This window comes from Anguilla anguilla, chromosome 1 (genome assembly GCF_013347855.1).
Source record: "Anguilla anguilla isolate fAngAng1 chromosome 1, fAngAng1.pri, whole genome shotgun sequence".
NCBI classification, from domain to species: domain Eukaryota; kingdom Metazoa; phylum Chordata; class Actinopteri; order Anguilliformes; family Anguillidae; genus Anguilla; species Anguilla anguilla.
The window spans coordinates 65441885-65464869 of record NC_049201.1 but is presented as its reverse complement, the minus strand read 5'-3'; the positions used below and the strand labels follow the sequence as shown (position 1 = coordinate 65464869).

Here is a 22985-nt window from a genome sequence, read left to right as displayed (position 1 = left end):
ATTATTTTTCAGCCAAATTTTGGCTCTAAATAACTTTGAGAAGCTGCTTTTAAAATATGAAATTTTTGAGAGATAACCTGCAATAAATGGTTCTGAAGCCAGGTTTTAGTTGAGGTTAGTTTTAACAAAACCAAACTGTCTGATTTGCCAAAGTGTACAGAATGATTGGGTGGTCCGGGAAAAACTTGGGAAGTTCAACTATTCTTAACAAGCATGTTCACCTGGTTATTAATGTAAGAGTTAAGGGAGATTAATTCCGTAAATATCACAACACAGAAACGAGGAATATGAACTGTAGGGTTATTTCTGTTGGGCTGAGCAACTACATATAAATGCTTCCTTCATAATTATCCTGTCATGACCTGCCATATTATTGTAAACGCTTAAAAATGAGTCTGACAGAAAGCTAGTCTATTAAAGCTGAGTTCACATGCTAGTGTTATTCCTTCTGACTTTATGGTTTTAAGGAAGTTTTAAAAGAAGATTATCTTTGTGTTCTATACAAGTTCTGATTGTTTTCTGCAAAGCCAGTTTCCCCATGCATTGACTAATCATTTGCATGTTTGGTGTTAAATTAAGAATTTCCATAGTTAGTAAATTAATGGTATCCATTGTTAAATAGAATGTCTGAAATAGTTCATTCTTACTCACAGTTCACAATTTGCAGTTCTTCATATGGGTCTCTTATGAACACGCACATCTCCTGCTATTCATGTTACTAATTCTGTACAGGGTTAATTCAAAAGAGTCTTGACATTGGCTACACATTTTTTCATAAAAAGTAGGTTTTTAGGTATTGTCAATAATGTAATGCACAGAGCTAATTATATGCCTGTTTCCCCTCACCAACAGAGTTGAACATCCTGTGGGCGGCCCACCAGGCTCACCACAGCTCAGAGGAGTACAACCTCTCCACAGCTCTCAGGCAGTCGTCGACACAGCAGTTTGCATCATGGGTAATGTTACTGTACTAAAATACTGGTGGCCATTTTATTACTGCCAGAGCCAAAATAAAGACAAGAAAATAAAGGTTGATTATCACTGTTTTATAGTAGCATAATGCCAGTAAAGCAGCTTGTACAGAAAAGTTTAGAATCTCATGACTTTTATATTTGAAGTAGTATAGACCAGTGTATCCCAATTCTGATACCAGGAATCCAAGTATATGCTGCCTTTTATTCCACCTGTTTTTAATTATTTAGGGTTGATTAAGCTGTTAACTGAACACTATCATTTGAGAAAAAAATTATGTTGAGAGGTGCTCTGAATGAAGCCCTTCATTGAATTGGTATTAACTTGAGTGAGCTCAATGCTCATCTATATTACCAGTTTGTTTAAGGAAGCACATACAGTGCCCTCAATAATTATGGTAACGGTAGAGTGAAATTAGTTAATTTTGGTATGTGGTTAAGGCATTTATATTCGAGATCAAAAGATTAATATGAGACAAGTAAAGACAATAAGTTTTTATTTCATGGTGTTTGCATGTGTACAGTAGATGTTTTACCATTTTACAGAAACAGCTGTTTTTGTGTGAAGTCCACCCATTTTCAGCTGTGCAAAATTAAGTTAATAGATGACTGACAGGTGCTACCTGTTGCTCCGGCGTTTCCTTTTGAATGGATGGTTCACACACGAAAGAGCAGTGAGTATGTAGCCTTGGATTTACCCTTTGTTTTCACCAGTAGATATTGCATCATGGAGACCAGAGTAACTATGGCTGAAAACAACTAATCTGTAAGGTGGGAGAACATAACAATTAATTAAGAGTGGACACTGGGTATATTAAGTACAGCAGTTTGGAAAGTCTTTACAAAGAAAGAAACCTGGTGGACGCAGAAATAAACACCATCAGCCAAGGAAGACAACTGCAGTTGATGACAGATGAATGCTAAGAACTGTGAAAAAAACCCCTAAAACAAAGGTCAGTGACATCACCAGTGGTCTCCAGAGGCCAGGGATGAAAATATCCACCATATGCATAAGATTTCAAGAACTGAATAAACTGCAAGATGCAAACCTCTCGGCAGCAAGAATTGAAAGGCCAGATTAGAATAAAATACAATTATGAGCCAGAAGAGTTCTGAAACAAATTTTTATAGACAGATGATACCAAAATAAACATTTACCAAAGTGATGGAAAACCAAAATTGTGGAGAAAGAAAGGAACCGCCAGTGATCCAAAGCATACCGCCTCATCTGTGAAATGTGGCGGAGGTTGTGTCGTGGTTTGGGCATGTATGGCTACTTCTATAACATGTGCACTCATCTTTATTAATGATATAACAGAGGATGGCAGTAGCTGGATGAATTCGGAAGTGAATAGACAGATTTTGTCTGGCAATGTACAAAGAAATTTGTCAATGCCATTGGCTTGCCCTTCATTCTGCAGCAAGACAGTGACCCTGGATACTTTTCCTACGTTACCAAAGCATTCCTCAATTGGGAAAAAAAGTGGAAAGTTTTGGACTGGCCACATCAGTCGCCTGATTTAAATCCAATTGAGCATGCATTTCACTTCCCTAAGAGGAGACTAAAGACAGAAAACCCCTGAAACAAAGATCAACTGAAAGCAGCCGCAGTTTAGGCCTGGAAAAGCCTTTCCGAAGAAGGTGCCCACTGTTTGGTGATGTCAGTGGGTTGTAGATTTGATTATTCCATTCAAGGGCTATGCAAGCAAATATTAGACCTAATTGCTTTGACTTACTTTTAAATTCACCGGCTACCTTAATTTTGGGGGGGAGGGCAGGGCAGAGACTCATCACATCAGCTGTCTGTGTAAAATGGTAAAACATACACACATGAAAACACCATGAAATAAATCTTTACATTTGTCTCATATCCATGTTTTGATCTCACATCCAAATGACTTAAGTACATAGCAAATATAACAAATTTCACTCTACCAGTATACTTTTACTTATTTTTTTCTACTTAGTATACTTTTGGAGGGCACTGTATGACTAGAAATGAGCTGAAGAACCTTCCTGGAAGAACCATACAGGTGCAACAACATACAGTAGTCCCTAATGGTCAAGAGATGTCAGTGTCAGACCAGAATCCAATTAATAGTTAAGTCTAACATGCAGTAAACTTTGCTGGAAAATCTGCATATTCAGGGGTTCCCAAGATCAGAGTTGCATATACTGAGCCAGTATTAGTAACTAGAGATAAGACACGCTGATGTGTGGAATTATTGCACCAATGTGCGCATATGTCATGGGGTGTCTGAACACAGTTATTTTTGAAACCAGGTTGCATAATTTATGAATAGAATGGTTACATCCTCATGAAATGTCATGTTTTATGATGAAACCATTTCCTGCATCCCCACACCAGATTTTACACCTGCCTTTGGCCTTGGCTGTACCTCCCACCGTGTTTGCCGTCCACGTACAATTCAATCTTCTGTACCAGTTCTGGATTCACACAGAGGTAAAGAGGGTTTTCTGCAATTATTTGTGAGCTCACAATGGTAACATGAAACTGATTATTGGGCCCCATATTAAGTGTAGCCGCAGTGCCCCTTGCTTTTAACAGTGACTCTATTGGGTTTGCTATTTTGCACACTGGGAACAACCAGTCCAGTTAATGGGTTTAGTGGTATTTGGGCTGAACTCTGGTTTGTTTCAGTTGGCTCACTGACTTCTGGAACTCCCGTGTTACTTGTCTCAATTTTGTAAGGCCATATAACTCATGCTCAACATTTTGTATTGTTTAGATTTGTTGTGGAAATGACTGCTTTTTACGCTTTGCTGACAGTCTGCAGTATTTCCCTGTTTTTATATAACTTGGCATAACCTCATATGCCTCATTGCTATAACTATCCCCATAACCTCCTGCTGGTGTGGTATTAGTATATGGCTGGATGGCATGAGTATATGGCTGCAATGCATCAAAATATCATCACCGAATGCCACCCACCCATTTTTGTTGTGAAAACACACAAAGTGATTTCCTTTCTTGGTCATTGTCAGCAGGGGTGATTCTGTTAGAAAAGACCAGCTTTCAGGCGTCAGGTTTGTGACATACCATCCATATGTAGGAAATGTTGTGGGAAGTATAGTGTATATCCTGCTGAGATATTAGATCCGGTCCATAGGTGGTTCTTGAAATGACATGGTCCAGAGTGGAGATCCAGCCTTATTCAGATGTTTTTGAAATGTCTGTTACCCCTAATTATGTTGGACAAGCTGTAGACACACACAGGGAGCCACCTTAGCTTCTGCTGTCAGCTTAGATTTGCATTTGATTCCGAAAAATGGTTGCATGAATAGAATTGTGTATAAAAGCTCCAATGCAAATATTTAACTGTTATATTTGACTTTTACTGGACTTGCCCTGTGCAACGTCTGTGTAAGCCATCCCAGACTGAATCAGCTTAGACAGGCATAACTAGTTAAGCCCAATCATATGCATCATTTATTGGATTGTTTATATCCGATAAGAATGTGATCTTGTCTAATTAGCCATTAATCATAAGACAAATCTTTACATAATGGTAATCAAAACTCAAAATTCAAGACCTTTCGTGATCCTCTGCATTATTATAGCTGATTGAAAGCTTGCTTCTCTGGCTTAGTTACCCTGGCAGAGTGGGATACTTTATTGTTGCACAAATGAAATCAAGTGCATGTTCAATAAAAAAATAATGAGTCTTTATAAAATAATTTGCAAACAGAAGCCTGACCATATTTTTTCATTTTAAGTCACGGGGTGTACAGCTTTACAGTTTTCAGTGGTTAAGGGGAAAATAGTGAAACCTGTCATAAAATTCATGATTTTCTGATAAAATGTTTTACCTCTTTACAGACATCTTTCTGATGTCAAGAGATTTATTGACATGAATTTCCTAGAAGATCCAAAATTTAAACATGAAGTGATGTGTCTACTTTCATTCAAGACATGAAAATAATGAATCTTAGAAATGAATGTATATCCCTGCCAATTCTCCCAGTGTGTATCCAATGACCTTCATTTGATGATTTGAAAATGAAGGTAATTGGAAAGTCACTCTACCTTGATAGAGATGAGGAAACTGATATAAATCTGGGGGTAATTTCATAATTAAATATAGCAGTTTGACATTCTTTCTGTTTGTCTGTATGAAAAAACTGTGCCATAAGCAGTTTTTTTGTTTATGTCGAATATACTGAAAAAAGGACATCTGTGGCAGTTCACTGAAAATCTATGAATATAAAAATGCTCTTTCTGAAGAAAAAATAATTAAATTTTTTTGTTGTGTGCAACAAGGACTGTGTGAGCATTATGGACCAAGCTGATGGTACAGTATACAAAAGCAAATTGAATTCAGCTGGATGTCACATACATAAACTTTGTTGAGTTAATTACAAATAAATATTTTTATCTGTGTCCCAATATGAAGTCATCCGTTTTGTGTGTGCGTGTGCATGTGCATGTGCATGTGTGTGTGTGTGTGTGTGTGTAAGCCTGTGCATGCATGTAAGTGAGAGACAAAATGATCTTCTCCCACTGATTCTTTACAGTTTTGGCACTTCCCACCTTCCCTGTGTTTGTTTTACTTCCAATCTATAAATATTGTTCTTTCCGTCTCTATTTTGGAAATTTGGCCACCTTTCTCTTTCCGTAGCTGTTGGCGCTGAGACCCGGCTCATCAGATAAGAAAACACTTGAGCAGTCATAAATCACACTTCATAGTGGAGTGCATTCGTTAACATGTGGACCATGTAGACCCAAGTAGAACCCATGTAGGTTCTTCTCCATTGCAGTGCAGACATCAAACAAAATAAACACATTAAATGAAGGGGGCAATAAAAAAACTTTATTGTGAAATAATATGTATTTTGGGTTTCTGCTTGTTTTAAACAAAACCATGACCTCTATTCAAACTGCAGCACAGTTTGTACTTATCTTGCCATTGCAACATTAAGTGAGACATTTGTTTTTGGCTTTGTCACACAAAACATTTTGTGACGCTGAGTGACCAGATGTAAAGACGAGCTTATAAAACCTTAAAACTTGTCACAGAAAGTAAAGGATGAAAACTTAAAATCCTGTGCATCATTACTGGTGACTTCTCACAGTTTAAGCAATCTTGTGTGCATTGCATTACATTCGTTATATCATTGTGTTTAAATATGAAGAATGTGCTCTAGAATATATTTGACCCTCAGAGACACCTTGTTTTTTCTCATCAGGTCATTAGACACCTTGGGCCATTGGAGTGGGTGATGAACACGCCCAGTCACCACAGAGTTCATCATGGTAAGGACGGTCTTTGACCATCTGCCAAAAAGCCTCTTTAATATCTATGGTGAGCTATTATATTTTGAGAAAATATTGCAACATATTTTTTACAAGTTTAGTATATTTCTATTTGCTTTCTGGAGATGCTTCTGTTTAATCATATCCAAACCCATATCAATCACAGGACGAAACCGTTACTGTATTGACAAGAATTATGCTGGAACTCTAATTATTTGGGACAGAATCTTTGGTAAGTAAATCCTTATCAATAAAATAACACTGCCAGGATTATGGGTTTGAAACCTCAGTGTGAAACTGAAATTATATTCTTTTAGGTACTTTTGCTCCCGAGGGTGATAAAGTTGTGTATGGCCTCACAAAGCAAATAAATTCATTTGACCCCATCTATGTTCAGGTCAGTCTACTTTAGTCTTACATTAACATGCTGTTTCTTTTATTAAGTGTCATTGGCCATATACAGTATCTTTCTATCTGAAGATCTATATCTGTTTTTGCTCAACAGTTTTGTATTTGTGATCCATGAGTAATAGATTTTGTCAGTTCATTGAACATAGAATGATATGCATTTGCTTAAAGTTTCACAAAATGTATCTACATTTTAGTTTTTTGATCATTTTTGAACATTAGTAATCTAAAACTCCACAGCAGTTAGATTGTGTACTAAATGACTGAGATCCTAAACTTATGGACATGACTTTGCAAAACACCTACATTTAACGTATTACGCATGAAATAATTTTAGTTCGCATTCCTCCAACTCCAGGAAATTTAAACCATTTACAGATTTATACATTTGGGTCTTAAGAACATCTTATATTTTTTGCGTGTCTCATAACAGCTGTTGCAATCTCAAGTTTCCAAAAAGCACAAGATTGAATGAACCCCACAGAGAAATTTACAGTGTTGCAAATTTATGACAGTACTTTTCAGTACTGTTAAAATAATGGGGTGTGCATTTTTCAAAAATGTGAAGTTTCGCTGTGACACCAATATCGTTAAGCGCCGCTAGACATCAATAGAAGTATGAACTCTCAGATTTCCCTCCTGGTGGAAAATCCATGCAGTAACCATAACATTATTACTCTACTTTAAACAAACCACTACGTGAAGGTGAAAGAGTCCAACTGAATGGAATGAGAAGCTGTTTAGGTCTGCTAGAGTATGTTTTAACATCTTCTCCCCTCACACTAGTAGATGGGTTGGGTAGAGAGCCTGAAAGTCTCTATGACAACATGACTTAAATTCCAGGTACCACAAAGTCCATAACAATTTCACTGTGAAACAAGCAGTAAAACCGTCTATCAATATCATGAAATGAACACTCCGGTACTCTGTACTGACACACAAAATGGTAAGCAAATAGTTCAGTTACATTCTGATCACATGATCACATGATCTTTTTGTCTTTCTTAATTCAAAAGTTCCACTACTATCCATACATATGGCGGACATTCTGGAGAGCCTCCGGAGTCAGAAATAAACTGAGTGTCATCTTTAAGGGACCTGGGTGGAGTTCTGGCCATCGAAGTCCTGGAGACCGTAGACAATTACCCAAGGTTGGAAAGCGTTGTACAGTTACATATCTTGCAGTGAATGAACACACAAGAAATTCAAAACAGTGAAGAGGCACGTGGTACAGTCTGTTGGGAGGTTGATTCTTGTTCCAAACGCACCCTGCGTGGGCGGGGGTTTGATCCCCACCATGGCACATTCTCAACTGTGGCACCTCTCTATCTGTTGCCTTCTCTGCTTTCCACCTTTCTGGAAACAAATAGGAAAGGAGGACAGGCATGTCTACTATCATTAGACAAAGTTCTAAACAGATAATCTTTTTTGTGCCGTTCTGCTTGAATTACCTGGAAACGCCTGGATGAAAGAATCAATCAGAACATTTAAAAAGGGTTTACAAGGAAATATCCTGACAAACAAACCCAAAAGCCTTTGTAGAGAGAACCGAGTAAGCTCATTTTCACTTGTCTTTAAATAACAAGTTTGTGGGCGCTCTGCACGGGATCAAACGCGTCGCTGCATCGCTCTGAGACGGGGGGTTGGTGTGGGCCCTCCAGGAGCCTCAGCGGTTGGCTTTGAAATCGTGCTGACTGCAGCACATATTTCACCACTCGTGCTTCGCTGTAAAAAAGAAAAAGCACTCTCGGCCTCACAATTAAACCAACCCTAAACCCTGCATGGTGATTCTACACATGTGGAGAGTGCAGGAATTTGACAGAAATATCTTAAAAGGGCTTGTCGTGCGTGTTGATATTTCGTAGGGTACAAAGAAAAAAGGGTGAGCAGAGCTGAATCTGTTGATTTCTGAGGCAGAACAGAACTCTTGGACCGAAATGCCTACCATGGTTTTGAAGTGAAGAAAAGCCACAGATGGCTAAACTCACTAGTCGGCTGCAGAAGGAGCCTCTGGAAGACAAAGGGTTTTAGAGCCCTCAAATGATTTCCATCCTGCTATGAAAATGAGCATTACTGAAGAAAATATTAACCACAGTAACTGCCTGCAATTATTATGAGCAAATGCTCAGATATCTAACTTCTTATGAAATAACCTGTGTTGTATGGAATGCACACCAAGTTTAAAGAAAATGTGTGATTTGGTTATATTTAGTATGGAGCTGAATAGATAAATGTTTTTCTCAATTTTGAAGAGCTGGCTTTCTGGAAAACGTGTTTTTTTACCTTGTATTTTGTTTGTAATCAGAGCACTAGATACAATTTAATTCAGGAAAATGGTGAGCATTATTGGAATGAATGGCCTGTTCTCGTCATTATGTTATGTTGTATTTTCTATATGCAAGCTACATAAAAATCATGTGAAACATGTTCAAAAGCAAAGTAAATGCAGTTTTATGTGCAAAATTAAAATGTAATTTATTAATTTATTTTCTTATTATGGATGTTCTTTTCAAAGCAGCAACATACTAGCAACCAATAAGCATCTTTATTATTATTTTAGAGGTTAAAAAGTTAATGTTTTTTTTGTTAATTGCAGAGTGAAATTTTTTTCTGTTATTTCCCACTGCACATGATATTAAGAAATCAATATATAGGCTACCTGAGATTTATCCAGTGGTTTAAAAAATGCCTCTCTTCACTCATGTTTCCAGGTTACTGTCAAGGAAGTGCCGTACAACCCAACTTTGCCAGTTGTTCTACAAGCATATGTGCTCCTACAGTTCCTCCTATTGCTGGCTGTTTACACTGATGTTATGGCTATGAAGTTGGTTTGTATAATCCTTCTATTTATCCTTTTTTAATTACCACAGATAGTGGTTGTTAGTTATAGAGGATGAATTTGCACATTTTCTTTCTTTTAAATAGCCTTTGTCTATTATTTTCCATTCTGGAAATGAGATGACTGTTCCAACAAGAAAACAGGAGAAAAAAGTATGTAAGTTCAGGTTTTCCCAGCAGTTATCTTTGGAAGTCTCTGCTCCCCAGGCATAGTTTTGGTTAGCCAGAATGTGTGGCCCCACCCTCCCTCGGAGCTGAAATGAAATGGCCTTTCTTCCTGTGATTCGTACCTCCGTGGTGTTCCCCTCAGTTGTGGCTCACGGAGGAGTATTCTGAGGAGGAAGAATTCCCTGCTGGCGCGAGCAAATGAATCAGCCGCCGGTGGTCCGACAGTAAATGCAAATGTCTTAATTGTCAAGTCAACCAGTTCTTGTCCAAACAACCTCCAGGATACATCAATCAAAGGTTTCTGGGCAGAATAACAAAGTAGAGCTTTGGGTTGTATGATAAATAACAGCCACGTATGTATTTATACACACAGCGTGCCTCTCTCTATAGTGGCATATGCTGGCACCGTGGATGGTTCTAATATATGTTGGTACAAAACTATAAAAACATTTGTATTTTAAGTAAACCATGTTACCTTTAAATGGTATGAGGGGTGTATTAGTGAATACACAACTATAATAACACCACCGTCTCCTGTATAATTAACTTAAAGTACATTTATGTACATTGAACCAAATGTGGTTCCAAGAAAAGAATATATCCAAGGGTGCACATTTGGTTGTGTGTACAAAGCATTTGCAAATTTATGTTGAGATTTGGTGTATAGTATTTTCAACTCAACACTGTCCCTGGGGTTCATATTGAATTATGTTTTTGTCTTTATCCAGAATACTGAAACTTAATTTCTAACTAATTATTTCTAAGTTATTATATGTAAAGTAAACTACTGGAAATTTTTCAGAAAGCAGTCATGCAGTTGGTTGCTTTTTAGAGTGTGTGCCACATTCTCGATTTTGGAATCTCTGGTATCTAGATTCAAAAGAACCAAGCAAATTTCTCATCTGTTTGATCAAAATGATGGTAATAATGATGACAAAAATATGATCATCTCTATATCCCAGTGGACATTGACAGAACACAAGCAGTTCACAGTAAATGTAAATAAGCTGACAGATGTTAATTTTTTTCATTCTGTACTGTTGAAGAAATAAGATCTGGGAACAAATTAAAAATTAGCACACTGAAAGGATGTGGAAATCAAAGCATATTTTCCAGCTTCTCTCTCTCTCTGTCTCTCGCTGTCCTGTCTCTGAATGCTCTCCAAGTCGTGACAGCCGTTGTTTTGGAAATCCTTCCCCTTGGAAAGTTGGAATCTGCCACAGATTGGTTCCCCCCACATCTGACACATGAAAGAATACAGTAGTCACATCAGAAACATTGAAGGCCCTCAGCTGATGATGTCCCTGAGTGGATTTGGTGACTGTTTGTATCTGGGCAGCGGCAGTGTTTCCCAGCAGCCTCAGGGACCTCTTTCATAGCTGATTTGCTAGAAACTACCGCCTCAGCAGTCTCCTGTCCAAGCTGAGCAGAGAGCAGTCACATCATGGTGCCTTTCCCACACTCTCTACACAAATAGGGGTCCAAGGGAAGCAGATTTTAGCTTTTTTATGCTCTCTCTCATATTTTCTTGTTTCTGTATCTCTCTGAGGACAAGTGAATAAATTAATTTGTTTGGTACCTTTGTCCTGCAGGTTTTGCTCTGTCTTTCTGGGTAGCTATTAGTCTCTCTATTGGTCTGTCTGTCTGTCTGTCAGCAGTGGGGATCTTTTAGTGAGTAGTGGTCTGAAATTTCTGACTCATCTTTTGGTTAACAGGGGTGAAGTAGTTGGAATATTTAGGTCTTTTTAGGTCTTCTTAGAGAATAAATATTCTGTTTAAAAAATGTAATTTTTAAAATAATGTTAGAGACACAAATCAATAATAAAAAATAAAAAAAACATTTCTTTGTGTACAGCAATAGAATGACATTTTCTGGTTGATCTGAGAAGTAACTGGTGTGCTACATGTTTTTCTAAACATAATTAAATCGGCTGGGATTGTTTTCATTAAGACTTTATGGATCATGTAACGATTGAGACCAGGCTATTTCCTCTTCTGATTAAACATGTTAACATACCTTATTCAAGCCACTTTATACCAGTCTTCAGAGAGGTATTTACGCTGTTATTAATTTCATTGCTGTTCTGTTGCCTATGTGTGTTCATTCTTAGCTTTTGCATTATTTTCTGTACTTTCTCATGCCTTCCCTCATATTTTGGAGTCTTTGATTCAATGAAAGAAGTAATTCCTTTTCACCACAAAAAGACAAGTTAGCTCTGTGGAGCTACAGTAGGTGTGCTCCAGTTGTTTTTGTGAAAGTATTGAATGTATTGATCTGTAATCAGGAGAATAGTGGGAAGCATTATTGGCCACTTTGGTCATATTATTAGCATGAGCCTGAATATTCAATTCAGAACACTAAAATTTTTGTCATTAGGTTGACTACTAGAAACTAGATTCTAGTTTGTCTTTTTGCATTTTGGACCCGATGACCAAAAGTTTCTTCTTCATACAATTTAAGAATATTGTGAGAGCTTTAAGTCTGTGATGTTCATTTTTAGGGAACTGACAACACTGTTTTCACCAGGTAGGACAGAGAAATACAATGTCATCACAGGTCACATCACATCATAGGTGTCTTCAGCCTAACTGTGGAAGTTAACACCATGTTGTCTAATTAACTGACCCAGCGAAAACAAGGCAAAGAGAACAGGTCCAAAAATGGATCCCTGTGGAACTGTGCATGTCTGTAAAACCTTTTAGAGGTACAGTAGTGTCATGATTATTCTTTGTAATTTATAATGTTTAAGACACTATCTGAAACACAGTGGAAGACATCTAGTGGTTCAACAAATCAGCATTGAATTCAGGTGTTGATTTCACAATGTTCATATTTTTCTCTCCTGTGTAGATACTCTCCCAGCAGGCTCTGCTTTTGTTGGCTGGCTACATCATCTTCACACTGACCTCCTTTGGGCTAATCATTGATCGCAGGTACATTCTCTCTCTCTCTCTCTCTCTGTCAGTCTGTCTCTCTCTCTCTGTCTCTAGTTCTGTCTGAACTACTGGTAGAACCATTACATAATTACAGTACAATGTATGTCTCTGCAGGCCAAATGCAGCTGTGGTAGAGATGTTCCGATGTGCCTTACTCCTGGGGCTTTACAGATTTGGTTATATGAAAGTGGCTGTACCCTCAATGCCCTTTGAGGTAGGTGACCATCTCTTCAGATGTTGGAACAAACCTTTTTGTTTAGTCTGTATTGACCAGATCAACTTCCTCCTGTGATCCCAGTTCACTCCAGTTCATGTCACAACACTCATTTCTGTTCAATTCTACTCGTGAATTCACTGAAAAAATATTTGTTTCTGTAACTGTACAGCTGAAGGAAGGACCTTAAGTCATTAGCTGGTCTTACCAAATTTATGTCTCTCAGATATTTTAGAAGGAATTTGTGGTTTGGGAACATTCAATGTAATCTCCTGTAATACGATTCAGCCAGTTTTATGGACCAAATATTCTACCATAACTAAGCAATTTCAGCCTTTAAATTGTTATGTTAGAACAAGCAAAAAGCTATTACAGCTACTTCATTGAAGTAATGTAACTCTTTTGGAAGTTGTCTATGTATGTCACTTCCCATAAAGGGGTCCGCTAAACAGATGCACAGTATTAAAATGACTTGGCAGAAAGCGTTTTTGTAAAAGGCCGCCTCCATGCTCATGAGCAGCAGGCCACTGGCCTGATTACGCACGTGCGGCTAGCAGCCTTTATTTCCATTAGCCCGTGTGAGCGCTCGGGCTCAGTCGTAAAGCTCTGCGGACGAAGTTGCTTTGCATTCAGGTGTGACTGGGTGGGGAGGGGGGGTGTCACCGTGGGGCACCCGGAGCGTATGTGCGTACGTGCGCTTGTGTGTGTGTGTGTGTATTTGTGTGTGCGTGTGTGCGCACGAGCTGGCTCTGGTTCCAACGCCCCCGGCCCATGATGTATGAGTCCAGATGCACGACCCAATTGACCATAAAATTGCTGTGCGTTTCTGGCACGGCTTCGGAACTGCAGATCGCCGCTGACCTCTCATTACTCCCCCTTGCCTCCCTGCCATCACTGTTAAACCTAAAGAAACACACTGCTGGAATCAATTAGACATGTCTGCCGCTAACTAGAGAGAGCTGATGAGATTCGCACGTGAGCTCTGAATTGTTCCCTTTATTGTATTACTGCACATCTGCTTGCTCAGGTGATGAAAACTTGAGATTTTTTTCCCCCAGGGATTTATTTATAATAGCATAAACATTTTAAATCAGCATCTTTCTTAAGGGAAATTAATACACGTATGACTGATATATTCCTGTTAAGATTGTCCTTCCAAGAAATTATAAATTCAAATGTTTAATATAGATGTATTCACTTCTATCTTATCAACATAACCCCACCGACAGTATTTATTCCAATTAAAAAATAGTATGAAATTCAGGCTTTTTGGTTTAATCAAAAACAGTTACGCTGTGTAATACTTTTGGGATCATGGCCATCTTTTGAAAGGATAACCGCAAAGTCTTTTTTAATATTTCAAATGAATGGTTGACGAACACCAGTTAACAGGTGAGACAGTGTACATATAGGAACATAATGACTTTCTGCAGGCAGGTCCTAATACTGAGTTCATAATGTGGCCCATTACCAAGGTTAAAATAATAAGGAAAGGATTTTCCAGTGACTGGTGTGAGTGGCCAAGGCTTTTGTTTCGGGGAAGGTGTTTTGAAGTCGTTCCAATCGATTAACGGGGGCTGAAAATAAGAAAGAGAAACATTTGAATTTAATTGCATTCATACTCAATGGGAGAAAAAAAATCAAACAAAAAGAAGTAGTGTGGCAATGCAGTTAGAGCACGTTTGTGTGATATACGGCACCCTTAAAGTGCGCCCTGGTATTTATTATCGTCCGAGAGATTTCCCTTGTAAAGCGGCAGGCCTGACCTGTAAACCCACACGGCAGTGGGTTCCCTTCTGTTGTCGGAGTGGCACACGTGGGCCCCATGCTGTGTTGGGTGGGGTGCAGCGCGGGCATGTGAGTGGACGCTAATGATGTTCCACATGGTCCTGGCGGGGACGTTTGAAGGCTGCTGCAGGACCGGGGTGCTGGGGAGCCCCCAGACTTTGCATATCCCACAGTAATTACCCAACCACTCTTTGGTTTCTGGCGGCGAACCCACCGTTGAAGTCATTGCAATTTAAGTGGACGGCTAATAAAACTACACCTGTCTCCTGGTGTAAAGTGAGTCTTTAATGTCGGTGCTTTGAACTGTTACGCACGGCCCTGCCGTGTTAACGAAAAAAAAAGCTGTTATGATTTATTTCCTCCTGGACACTATCTGAGTAGAGATGTGCTTTCTACAGGCACAGAGAAGGTACAGTAGAGTGGAAATGGAATTTATTGTTTTCCACATACATAGAGTAAGCCCCTTTTCTGAGAAATTTGTGAATGTCAAAAGTCATCTAGTGGTATCTGGATTTTTTTCAGTAAGGTTATCAAAACATCTAGGACTTGGCTATGACTTATCAGTGCTGATATTTTTATTCCTTCGCTTTTTTATCATTCAACATTTTCCACTTTCCAAACTTATTCTGGTCTTGTGCAGCAATACTGGGGTGTGACAGGTCAAAAGAAAACAGTTCTGTTCCACACAAGGAACAGAGGAGGTTAAAACAATATTATGAAGTTCATATACACACAGACAAACAGTCCAGCATACAGTGAGCTTATCTGTTCAAACGCTTTGCATCCTCAACAGTGACTTTTCATGGAAGTTTCCTCATCAATTTGTCAGTTCTTCTTGTGTCGGGACCTCAAGATAAGATGGCAATCATATTATTGCATAGATTATCATTTTTATTGCCCAATAATGACTGATTTTCAGAATGTGCAGTCTTCAGCTTGTCAGAGGTGAGCAAATGACTGGAGAAATAGTGACATCACTCAAGGAGGATAGAGGATAATTTCAGAGTCTGGAAACTAAAAAAAAAAGAAGATGACATCATCTGGAAGCTTGGAGGGATGCAAAGGAAATCTAATCTTTCCCTAAAGTGAGGGGTCTGAAAGAGAAAAGTGCAGAGTAATTGGAGTTTTCCTGAAGTGAACATACTCAAGTCCAGCCTGCACACAGTGTGGAATCTGTGGAGGATTGTGTCATTGAAGAGTCCCTAGATTGGTTTTTTCAACAATTCAATTGTAATAACAACCCCGAGATTATAGTCCCAGACTCTCCACTTTGTAATTTTGTGAAAGATGATAAAATAATCAGATCTGAAGGCAATATTCAATACATTTTCCTGTTATTTTGTAGTCCTGGGATTAAGAAGGAAGTTACAGGAAGTTGGTCACAGGAATCACATGCCTGATTTTCTCTCACCAACTATGTGAGCATTTCCCATATGGCTCATTAGGCCAAATGAAGAATGAATATAAACAAAATCCCATATTAAGAATTAACAGCAGTAATCGATCATTGTTTTCCTTTCCAGCTGAGTTTCCAGCTAGTTGGAATCAACCTCAGATCTGGGCATGAAACATTATTGAATGGATTAATTATTGTGTGTTTGCTTTCAAAATCTCTGGATTGGCACTAGTTGAGTAATCTAAAAACTCAATTTACTGTATTTCAATACCTTTCCCTACTGTTTAGTACCTGGAGGTATTAATGGCCTAAACTAATTATGACATGAACCTAGCTATTTAGTCTCACGCAGCCCTTCCATTGCTTGTCAGGAATCAGTCTCCCTTACTCTCACCAGTTTAAGTCAAGATCACTCATTTTCCTCCTTGCCGTGTTGCTTTTTTCATGTCTAAGAAACATCCCAAGCTCCCTTCAGTTTTCAGTCATAAATAAGACAAACATATAAAGTATTATACTTAGAATCAACAGCTAGCATACAAATTCTTAATATAGATCATGGAAAAGGAAAAAGAACAAATTAAATAGTCAGAGAAAAAGTGCTGTATATGACACTGTATGTTAATTATCCTTATTATGGATGAGAAGGCCCACACTTGATAAGACAATTGCAGCTCCTTCGAAAGCTACGTATTGTTTACAGATTAGACATTTAGCCACTGTACATTAACCATTTTGATTACCTCCTTGGTGAATTATATTGAACATTTCTAAAAATATGCATGAAATAAACTACGATTCCCTCATTGAGCCCTCACGGGCCGCTCCCGAAGCATCAGTACATGTTTGTGGTTGCGTTTATATGAATTGAATACTGAGCCCTTGGAACGTAATTGTAGCATAAATAAACAGAGATTCCTCAGTTCTTTGCTCCAGACTGTGTAGTTTGGGTTTTGGTCCGAGCGGTCTTTTTTGCCAACTCTACCACATAGAGCCTACTTACAATAACCTGTTGCATCATGTCACGTAAAACTAGAACAAGCTTAACTAAATCCATAACCTCTACTCAGTGTCTGTAGCAAAGATTTTACCTTAAAAGAACAGGGCAAGTGGCCTTTTAATGGTACTCCAAAGACTATGTATGAGAAATAAGGCCAACTCTGACATTGGTCTTTAAATGAAAGATGAGCTGGCCATTTCAAATCAGATCTTATCTTTGTTATAGCGATACAGTGTCATGAAAGTGGTCAGTGTTCAGTTTCTTCATATTAGTCAGTTGTGAAAAAGCAAGGTGTAAAGTATTGGATTTGGATGTAGTAATTGACTGCAAACCGTTGAATAAAGAAAGGGGCTGGATGCTTAAGATTACTGCCAGTGCACAATGAAATTGATATAAGGAAAAGCCACAATACCTTGTTGGACAAAATCCCAGTACAGCGTGCATCCTTTACTCAGTCACCCATGAAAAGAAAAATATCATTTGCTGGCATCTTTTCTTCCCTCCCCCCAGTGCTAGGTAGCCTAACTAAAGATGGTGGGAGAGAGGTCTTCCGCCCTGGGTCTGTGCTGGAGTAATCCTGCCTGAGCCCCAGAGAGTACGTTAAGAGCGTGGAGGCTTCAGGTTGCTAAGCAGGCAGAGGAGGGGAGCGATAGGTTGCTTACAGATCCCTGGGGAGCCATCGGTCTTCGCCATTCTCTTTGGAATCCCATTGAACTGATTTACAGAAACTCTGGGGAGACGGAGGTCCGCGGATCCAGCTTCCCCTGATTGCACCATCAAAGCAGAGACGATTCGATTTTGCAAGGCAGATGTCCTCCCCTTGATTTATTTTTTTCATCCCTTGTTTTTGGCCCAGGTCCCTCTACTGTTGCCAACTTTCCGTGTGCACTCCCCCATCCCTTATCCCAACGCCCCCCCCCCCCCCCCCCCCAATGACCCCCTCCCCCCTTTCCTTAAACAAGCCCATGAGAAGCCAGCCTATTTATCAGAGAGGTGCTGTTTTTATTCATGGCTCCAGACATTTACGTTACATTTCTCCAGTCTTCCAAAGGACATTTTTTCCGTGGCATTGAAAATATGTAATTACAGTTGACGTTAAATCAAGAAGAGTGGTGCCTATATAGTTAATCACATTGTTTGTTCATATGCTAGTAAGAGAAATAATAATTAAAAACTACATTTCAGACTTTTTAAAGACCTACTTTTCAAACTCTTGCAGACAGAAATGTAATCTTCTTATTTATTGTACTACTTCCCTCCATCTCTTTACATCCTTTGCACTAACTCCTAGTTAAATTTGCCATCTATAATAACTCAGTGGTTTTGCTTTTTTTATTTGACTTACTATCAGCCCTTGGATCATTTTTGTTCATACACACAGTAAATATGTTTGTGTGGATAGTCTGTCTGAAATCCCCCCCCCCCCCCCCCCCCCAATATTCCAGTGTAGATTAATTAGTGTGGCAATCTGTTTTTGGCATTAGAGGTATATAAATCAAGCAGGGTAAGAAAGGACATCTTCCTCTCTGTTATGGGGAGTGTTAGTTTTGGAAAGTTCTTTGCCTCCCATTTTAACACCTCACTTAGAAACAATCTCAGGCTATGTGGCCTGCTATGCTGAATTACAGAATCAAAACAAAGCCCCTCCCCATCAGTGCTCAGGCCTTATTTCACACATAACAAGTGGAGCCTGAGTAACAATAATAAATTCCAGTTACTGTTACCATTAATATCATGTTACATACCTAAGTGCTTATTTCTGTATGTAAGAAATCTGAGCTAAAACAATTTTTCTTGCAAAATGATATTGGGCTTAGCTAATATATAGGTAATGCTTATTAAATGACATGGACTGGCCACATTTTAGTCATTCAACTTTCATTTGGCTTCAATAACAAAAAAACGAATCAGTTTATGGTAAAATTATCTTTCTTATCCATGTACAATAATTGTATGATTATTTCACAAAAAGACCTAGTTTAATACCCCATGATTCGTGTCATTTTGAATAGGTTTAAAGATTAAACTAATAAAAAACAAGTATAATCAAAATGTAGTTTGCTGCTTTGAAAAAAGGCATAATGTATAAACGATACAAAAAAGGTGCGAAACCTGTATAGTGAAACGAGTAATGTTGCGATGCCTGAAGATGACTGGTTTGGTCAAAATTGTCATAACAAAGGCCTCCAATTTGTCTCCACCATGTGACCTGCAGGGGATTTAAACATGTTTTTCAATGGTTTTCCTCCAGGGGTCCCCATAGGCACTCCAATGGCACAGCCAAGTGACTAAGTGTGTAGTTGAGTTTCTAATTCTGAGAATTAGAAAAAATATATTTTTTAAAACATTGTTTTAACTCAATTAGTTGATCTAATGAGGAGGGAGTCAGGAAGGTAAATGAACATGGATGGACGTTCAAATGCTATGAAAAGCATGTCTTTGAGCCAGTGGTCCTCACTCCTGTTCATGGAGAGCCGCTGGGTCTGTTGGCTCTTATTGTTACCCACAACTTGAGGAATACAGGAATTGATTAATTAAAGCAGTTGATTACACAGTTAACTGAGATCACCTGGTTACTCGGGTCTGAATCGTTTGCGGATCTTGAGGAAAAAACTAAAACTGGCACTAAAACAAACTAAAAAGTATCACTGCAGTAAAAAGAAAAAATAAATCCACATAAAGCAGGGGTGTCTAATCTTATCCAAAAAGGGGTGTTGTGGCTGCAGGATTTTGTTTTAGCCCAGCACTGAGGCACTTACACATATTTCCCACTGCTTCTAGAAACCTATCATGCCCCTGTGCAACATTTAAAAATACTGCAACATGTCCACTGTAGCAAGTAACTGAACTGAATTTAGCACGAGTCTCACTTGTCAGCATCGCTATCAGTCATCATTTTGGCAGTTATTTATCAAGTTAGATTATTGAGGTGGTGTACGTGAGATAATTGTTTGACAAAGGGCTTAACAAGGATTTTCACGACCTCTAGCTGGCAGAGGACAATGCAAAAAAAACAAAACAAGGGGAGGCAAACTGGCTCTAGTTATAACCAGAATCTCGTGGCCTTTGTTTGTATGTGCAGAGTGCTTATCGCATAGTAGTTTGTCATGCATAACACCCTACAGTAAAAAGACTTATTTCATTATAAAAACAATGCCTCTGATTTTCTAAGGTATTTAGAGCTTTATATGAACACTGCACTGCACAGTAACATACACTGTAGGCATTGCAAGGCTGAGGCAACATGACTCCTGCAAATCTAGGGAGGAATAATCCTTAATTTGTTTGAACAGTGATTTCACTTTTAATACAGACAGAACTGAATGTACAGCAATTTCACCTACAGCCACATAAAACCATGTACAACCATTAGATAGCTTTTTCTCCTATTTTAATTATGTTCAACAACAATTGGGATCGTATATCACAACTGGTAGGAAGCTGTGTTCAGTTCATGCTAGATCTGTGAATATTTTCTAGGAGCTAGCTAACTATAATACCCAATGCGTTCTCTGGTGTACTCTAAATCTATAGTAATGGTGATTTGGTGGGCAATTTTAGCTGAATAAATGTATGGTATTTGAGGCAATATGTGTGGTAATAGTCATCAAGAATTCAGTATTTATCGCTAGAACAGCTGGGGTCTATGCATGGCTTTTGCATAAATGATGATATTAAATAAGTGGCTTTAATGATTCTGCAATGCAGAGGCTTTTTTTCTTGTGCCATATGTCTGTTTTCTAACTCACGCTCAATTATATATTTATTTTATAATGTATATCTCCCAGGAAGAGACATCTGCTTACCTTTACTGCATCAGAATGATTGGAATTGTAAATGGGTATGTTGCCAACTTACTGTAACAGCCTTGGCTGTTCTGGTGCTAAATACAATGCATTGAGTTCATTGTCAATGCTCTAAGTCTATTGTGCTTCTATTAATAAAGTAATTGTTGCATATTTATGAGCAATTTCTGTTAAAAAATGTAAAGTCAATGTCAAAGTTATTGATTTGATATTGAAAGGAGATGCAAGTCCAGGGGTAGTGGCAGGGGTAGCAGGGAGAGAGAGACAGTGCAGTTGAATAGGTTGGAAGGAGTACTGAACTTCATAAATAATATATGGATCCAGAAAGGGGCTGTGTGCAACAATCTGTCTGGTTCTGGTAAGGGAATACTGGACCCAGTCAGGGTGGGTATGTACAAATATCTGCCTGGTTCAAAATTATTTTTTGGATCCACTAGAGGGGGCTGTGTTCAGCAGCTTTCTTGGTTTTGGGTTCTGGGTTGCAGATGTTGAGCAGACCCTCAGTAGGCAGAGTGTGTTACCTAATGTGTAGGCAGCCATATGGACAGGGAGGTTTGGAAACATCCCATTACAAGTCATATATCACGAGGCTGACAGCGCCGATTCTGGCTTGTTTTCATTTCAATCATGAGTGCAGCTGCTCAAAAGACTCAAAGCTCGGCCACATTAACCCTCTCCTGCCCAGGATGCCCTCATGGTTTACATTTCCTGCTCACACTGATGGGACATCTGGCTGATGATAATATGACTTCTGCCCTAACATTCGGCCTAAATGCTCTCATTTATTCTAGATTGTATTTGTTATGAGCGTTGCCCAGAAAAAAAACACTTCTTTATTGTAAAAAAAAAAAAGTTGAAACAGCACATTTATACACATTCTTGGTGCATAAATCATATAACACTAAAAGTGTTGCCTTTTTGTTGTGGATATCATTCTTTTTCTAATATCATGATATTATTTTTCTGGGTGACCCATAGCCTTATTTGTTTATCTTTTTCCTATAATATTGTACTATGGTAGGATTAGCAGGAAAACTAGCAGTATTTCACTGTTCCTTAAAGCATGAACACATCAAAAAATATACAGCATTCAATTTGGCTGGATTAGTTCTACTTTGTTTTCTGCCATTCACTGTGTTTGGTTCTATAAAATGGTAACTTAAAAGTGCTGAAGGAAATACATATGCTGCAAAATTCCCCAGAGGAGATTTTTTGGAAAGGGGTGCTTTCTGCATTTCATGGAAATGACAGCCTCAAACTGCGAACAGCATGGTCCGACTTTTACAGTCACACGATGCACTTGGAAAAGGCATATTCAGTCTTCTCATGCTAGTTTCATTCTTTCTGCTCTTTAGTTTAAAAAAAAAATCCCCCTTCATTTTTAATATCATTTTCAACTGACTAAACTAGGCTTGCAACCTTCTGTTCCCAGGCGAGGCAGTACAATTGCGCTTACAGGAAAAAATAATGTGGGTATAATTTGTGCAGTTCACCATGCCCTGAGTATGCAAAGAAACAACGTGTCACACTCTATACTGCACTTCTTAACACTTCTACTTTAGTTTCAGCAGCTACTCTTCCTGGTTGCCTTAGATTCATGAATATTTCTGGTGTTAGACATTTAAGTGAGAAGCAGAGGAGTTGTGAAGTGTATCTAATATGTTCAGATCTGCCTATGCAGAGCTGTCCAATAGCTTGCCGTGTCGTACATTTCCGTCGATACAAGTATTACTAACCATGTTAAATACCATACAATTTCCCTTGAACATACAGTACAGTATGTGTACCTGTCTGTATCAGTTATCAGTTTTGTGTATCACCGGTGACAGAAGTAGTTTTAGATAGGCAAACCAAATTGATCACTTGCATATGTGAACAAAGCATAACTTTTTTTGGACAACTTGTGAAATTAAAAAAAAAAAAACCTACACCCCAGTCCAACACCCACTTTACACCCCCCACCCCTGCTACCCCCCAGCGGGGAACCTGTTGCTAGAACAGGTAGTGAGGGGAGGAAGAGCTGGGACATTCCGGGCCCTATGTGCTCACTCTCAGAGGAAAACAGCTGCGCCTTCCAAAGGAAACGCTCATTTTTTCCCATCAGGCCGCGGCCGTGATAGACAAGGGCCTGGTTTGGCTCGGAGTGCAGGGTAGGATGTAGTTTATGGCCCAGAACACAGAGGAGGA

General features: G+C 38.8%; 1 protein-coding gene across 3 annotated transcripts in view; it reads left to right on the top strand.

The window, feature by feature from the left end:
- Positions 1-22985, top strand: part of agmo (alkylglycerol monooxygenase) — a 46999-nt gene that overhangs the window by 22503 nt on the left and 1511 nt on the right. For all 3 annotated transcript variants that reach the window (XM_035411462.1, XM_035411447.1, XM_035411454.1), the window contains exons 4-12: positions 853-956; positions 3340-3435; positions 6180-6246; positions 6413-6478; positions 6564-6643; positions 7671-7805; positions 9366-9482; positions 12512-12594; positions 12712-12811. In XM_035411462.1, the coding sequence (XP_035267353.1) occupies positions 853-956; positions 3340-3435; positions 6180-6246; positions 6413-6478; positions 6564-6643; positions 7671-7805; positions 9366-9482; positions 12512-12594; positions 12712-12811 (848 nt within the window). The remainder of the gene's footprint in view (positions 1-852; positions 957-3339; positions 3436-6179; positions 6247-6412; positions 6479-6563; positions 6644-7670; positions 7806-9365; positions 9483-12511; positions 12595-12711; positions 12812-22985) is intronic.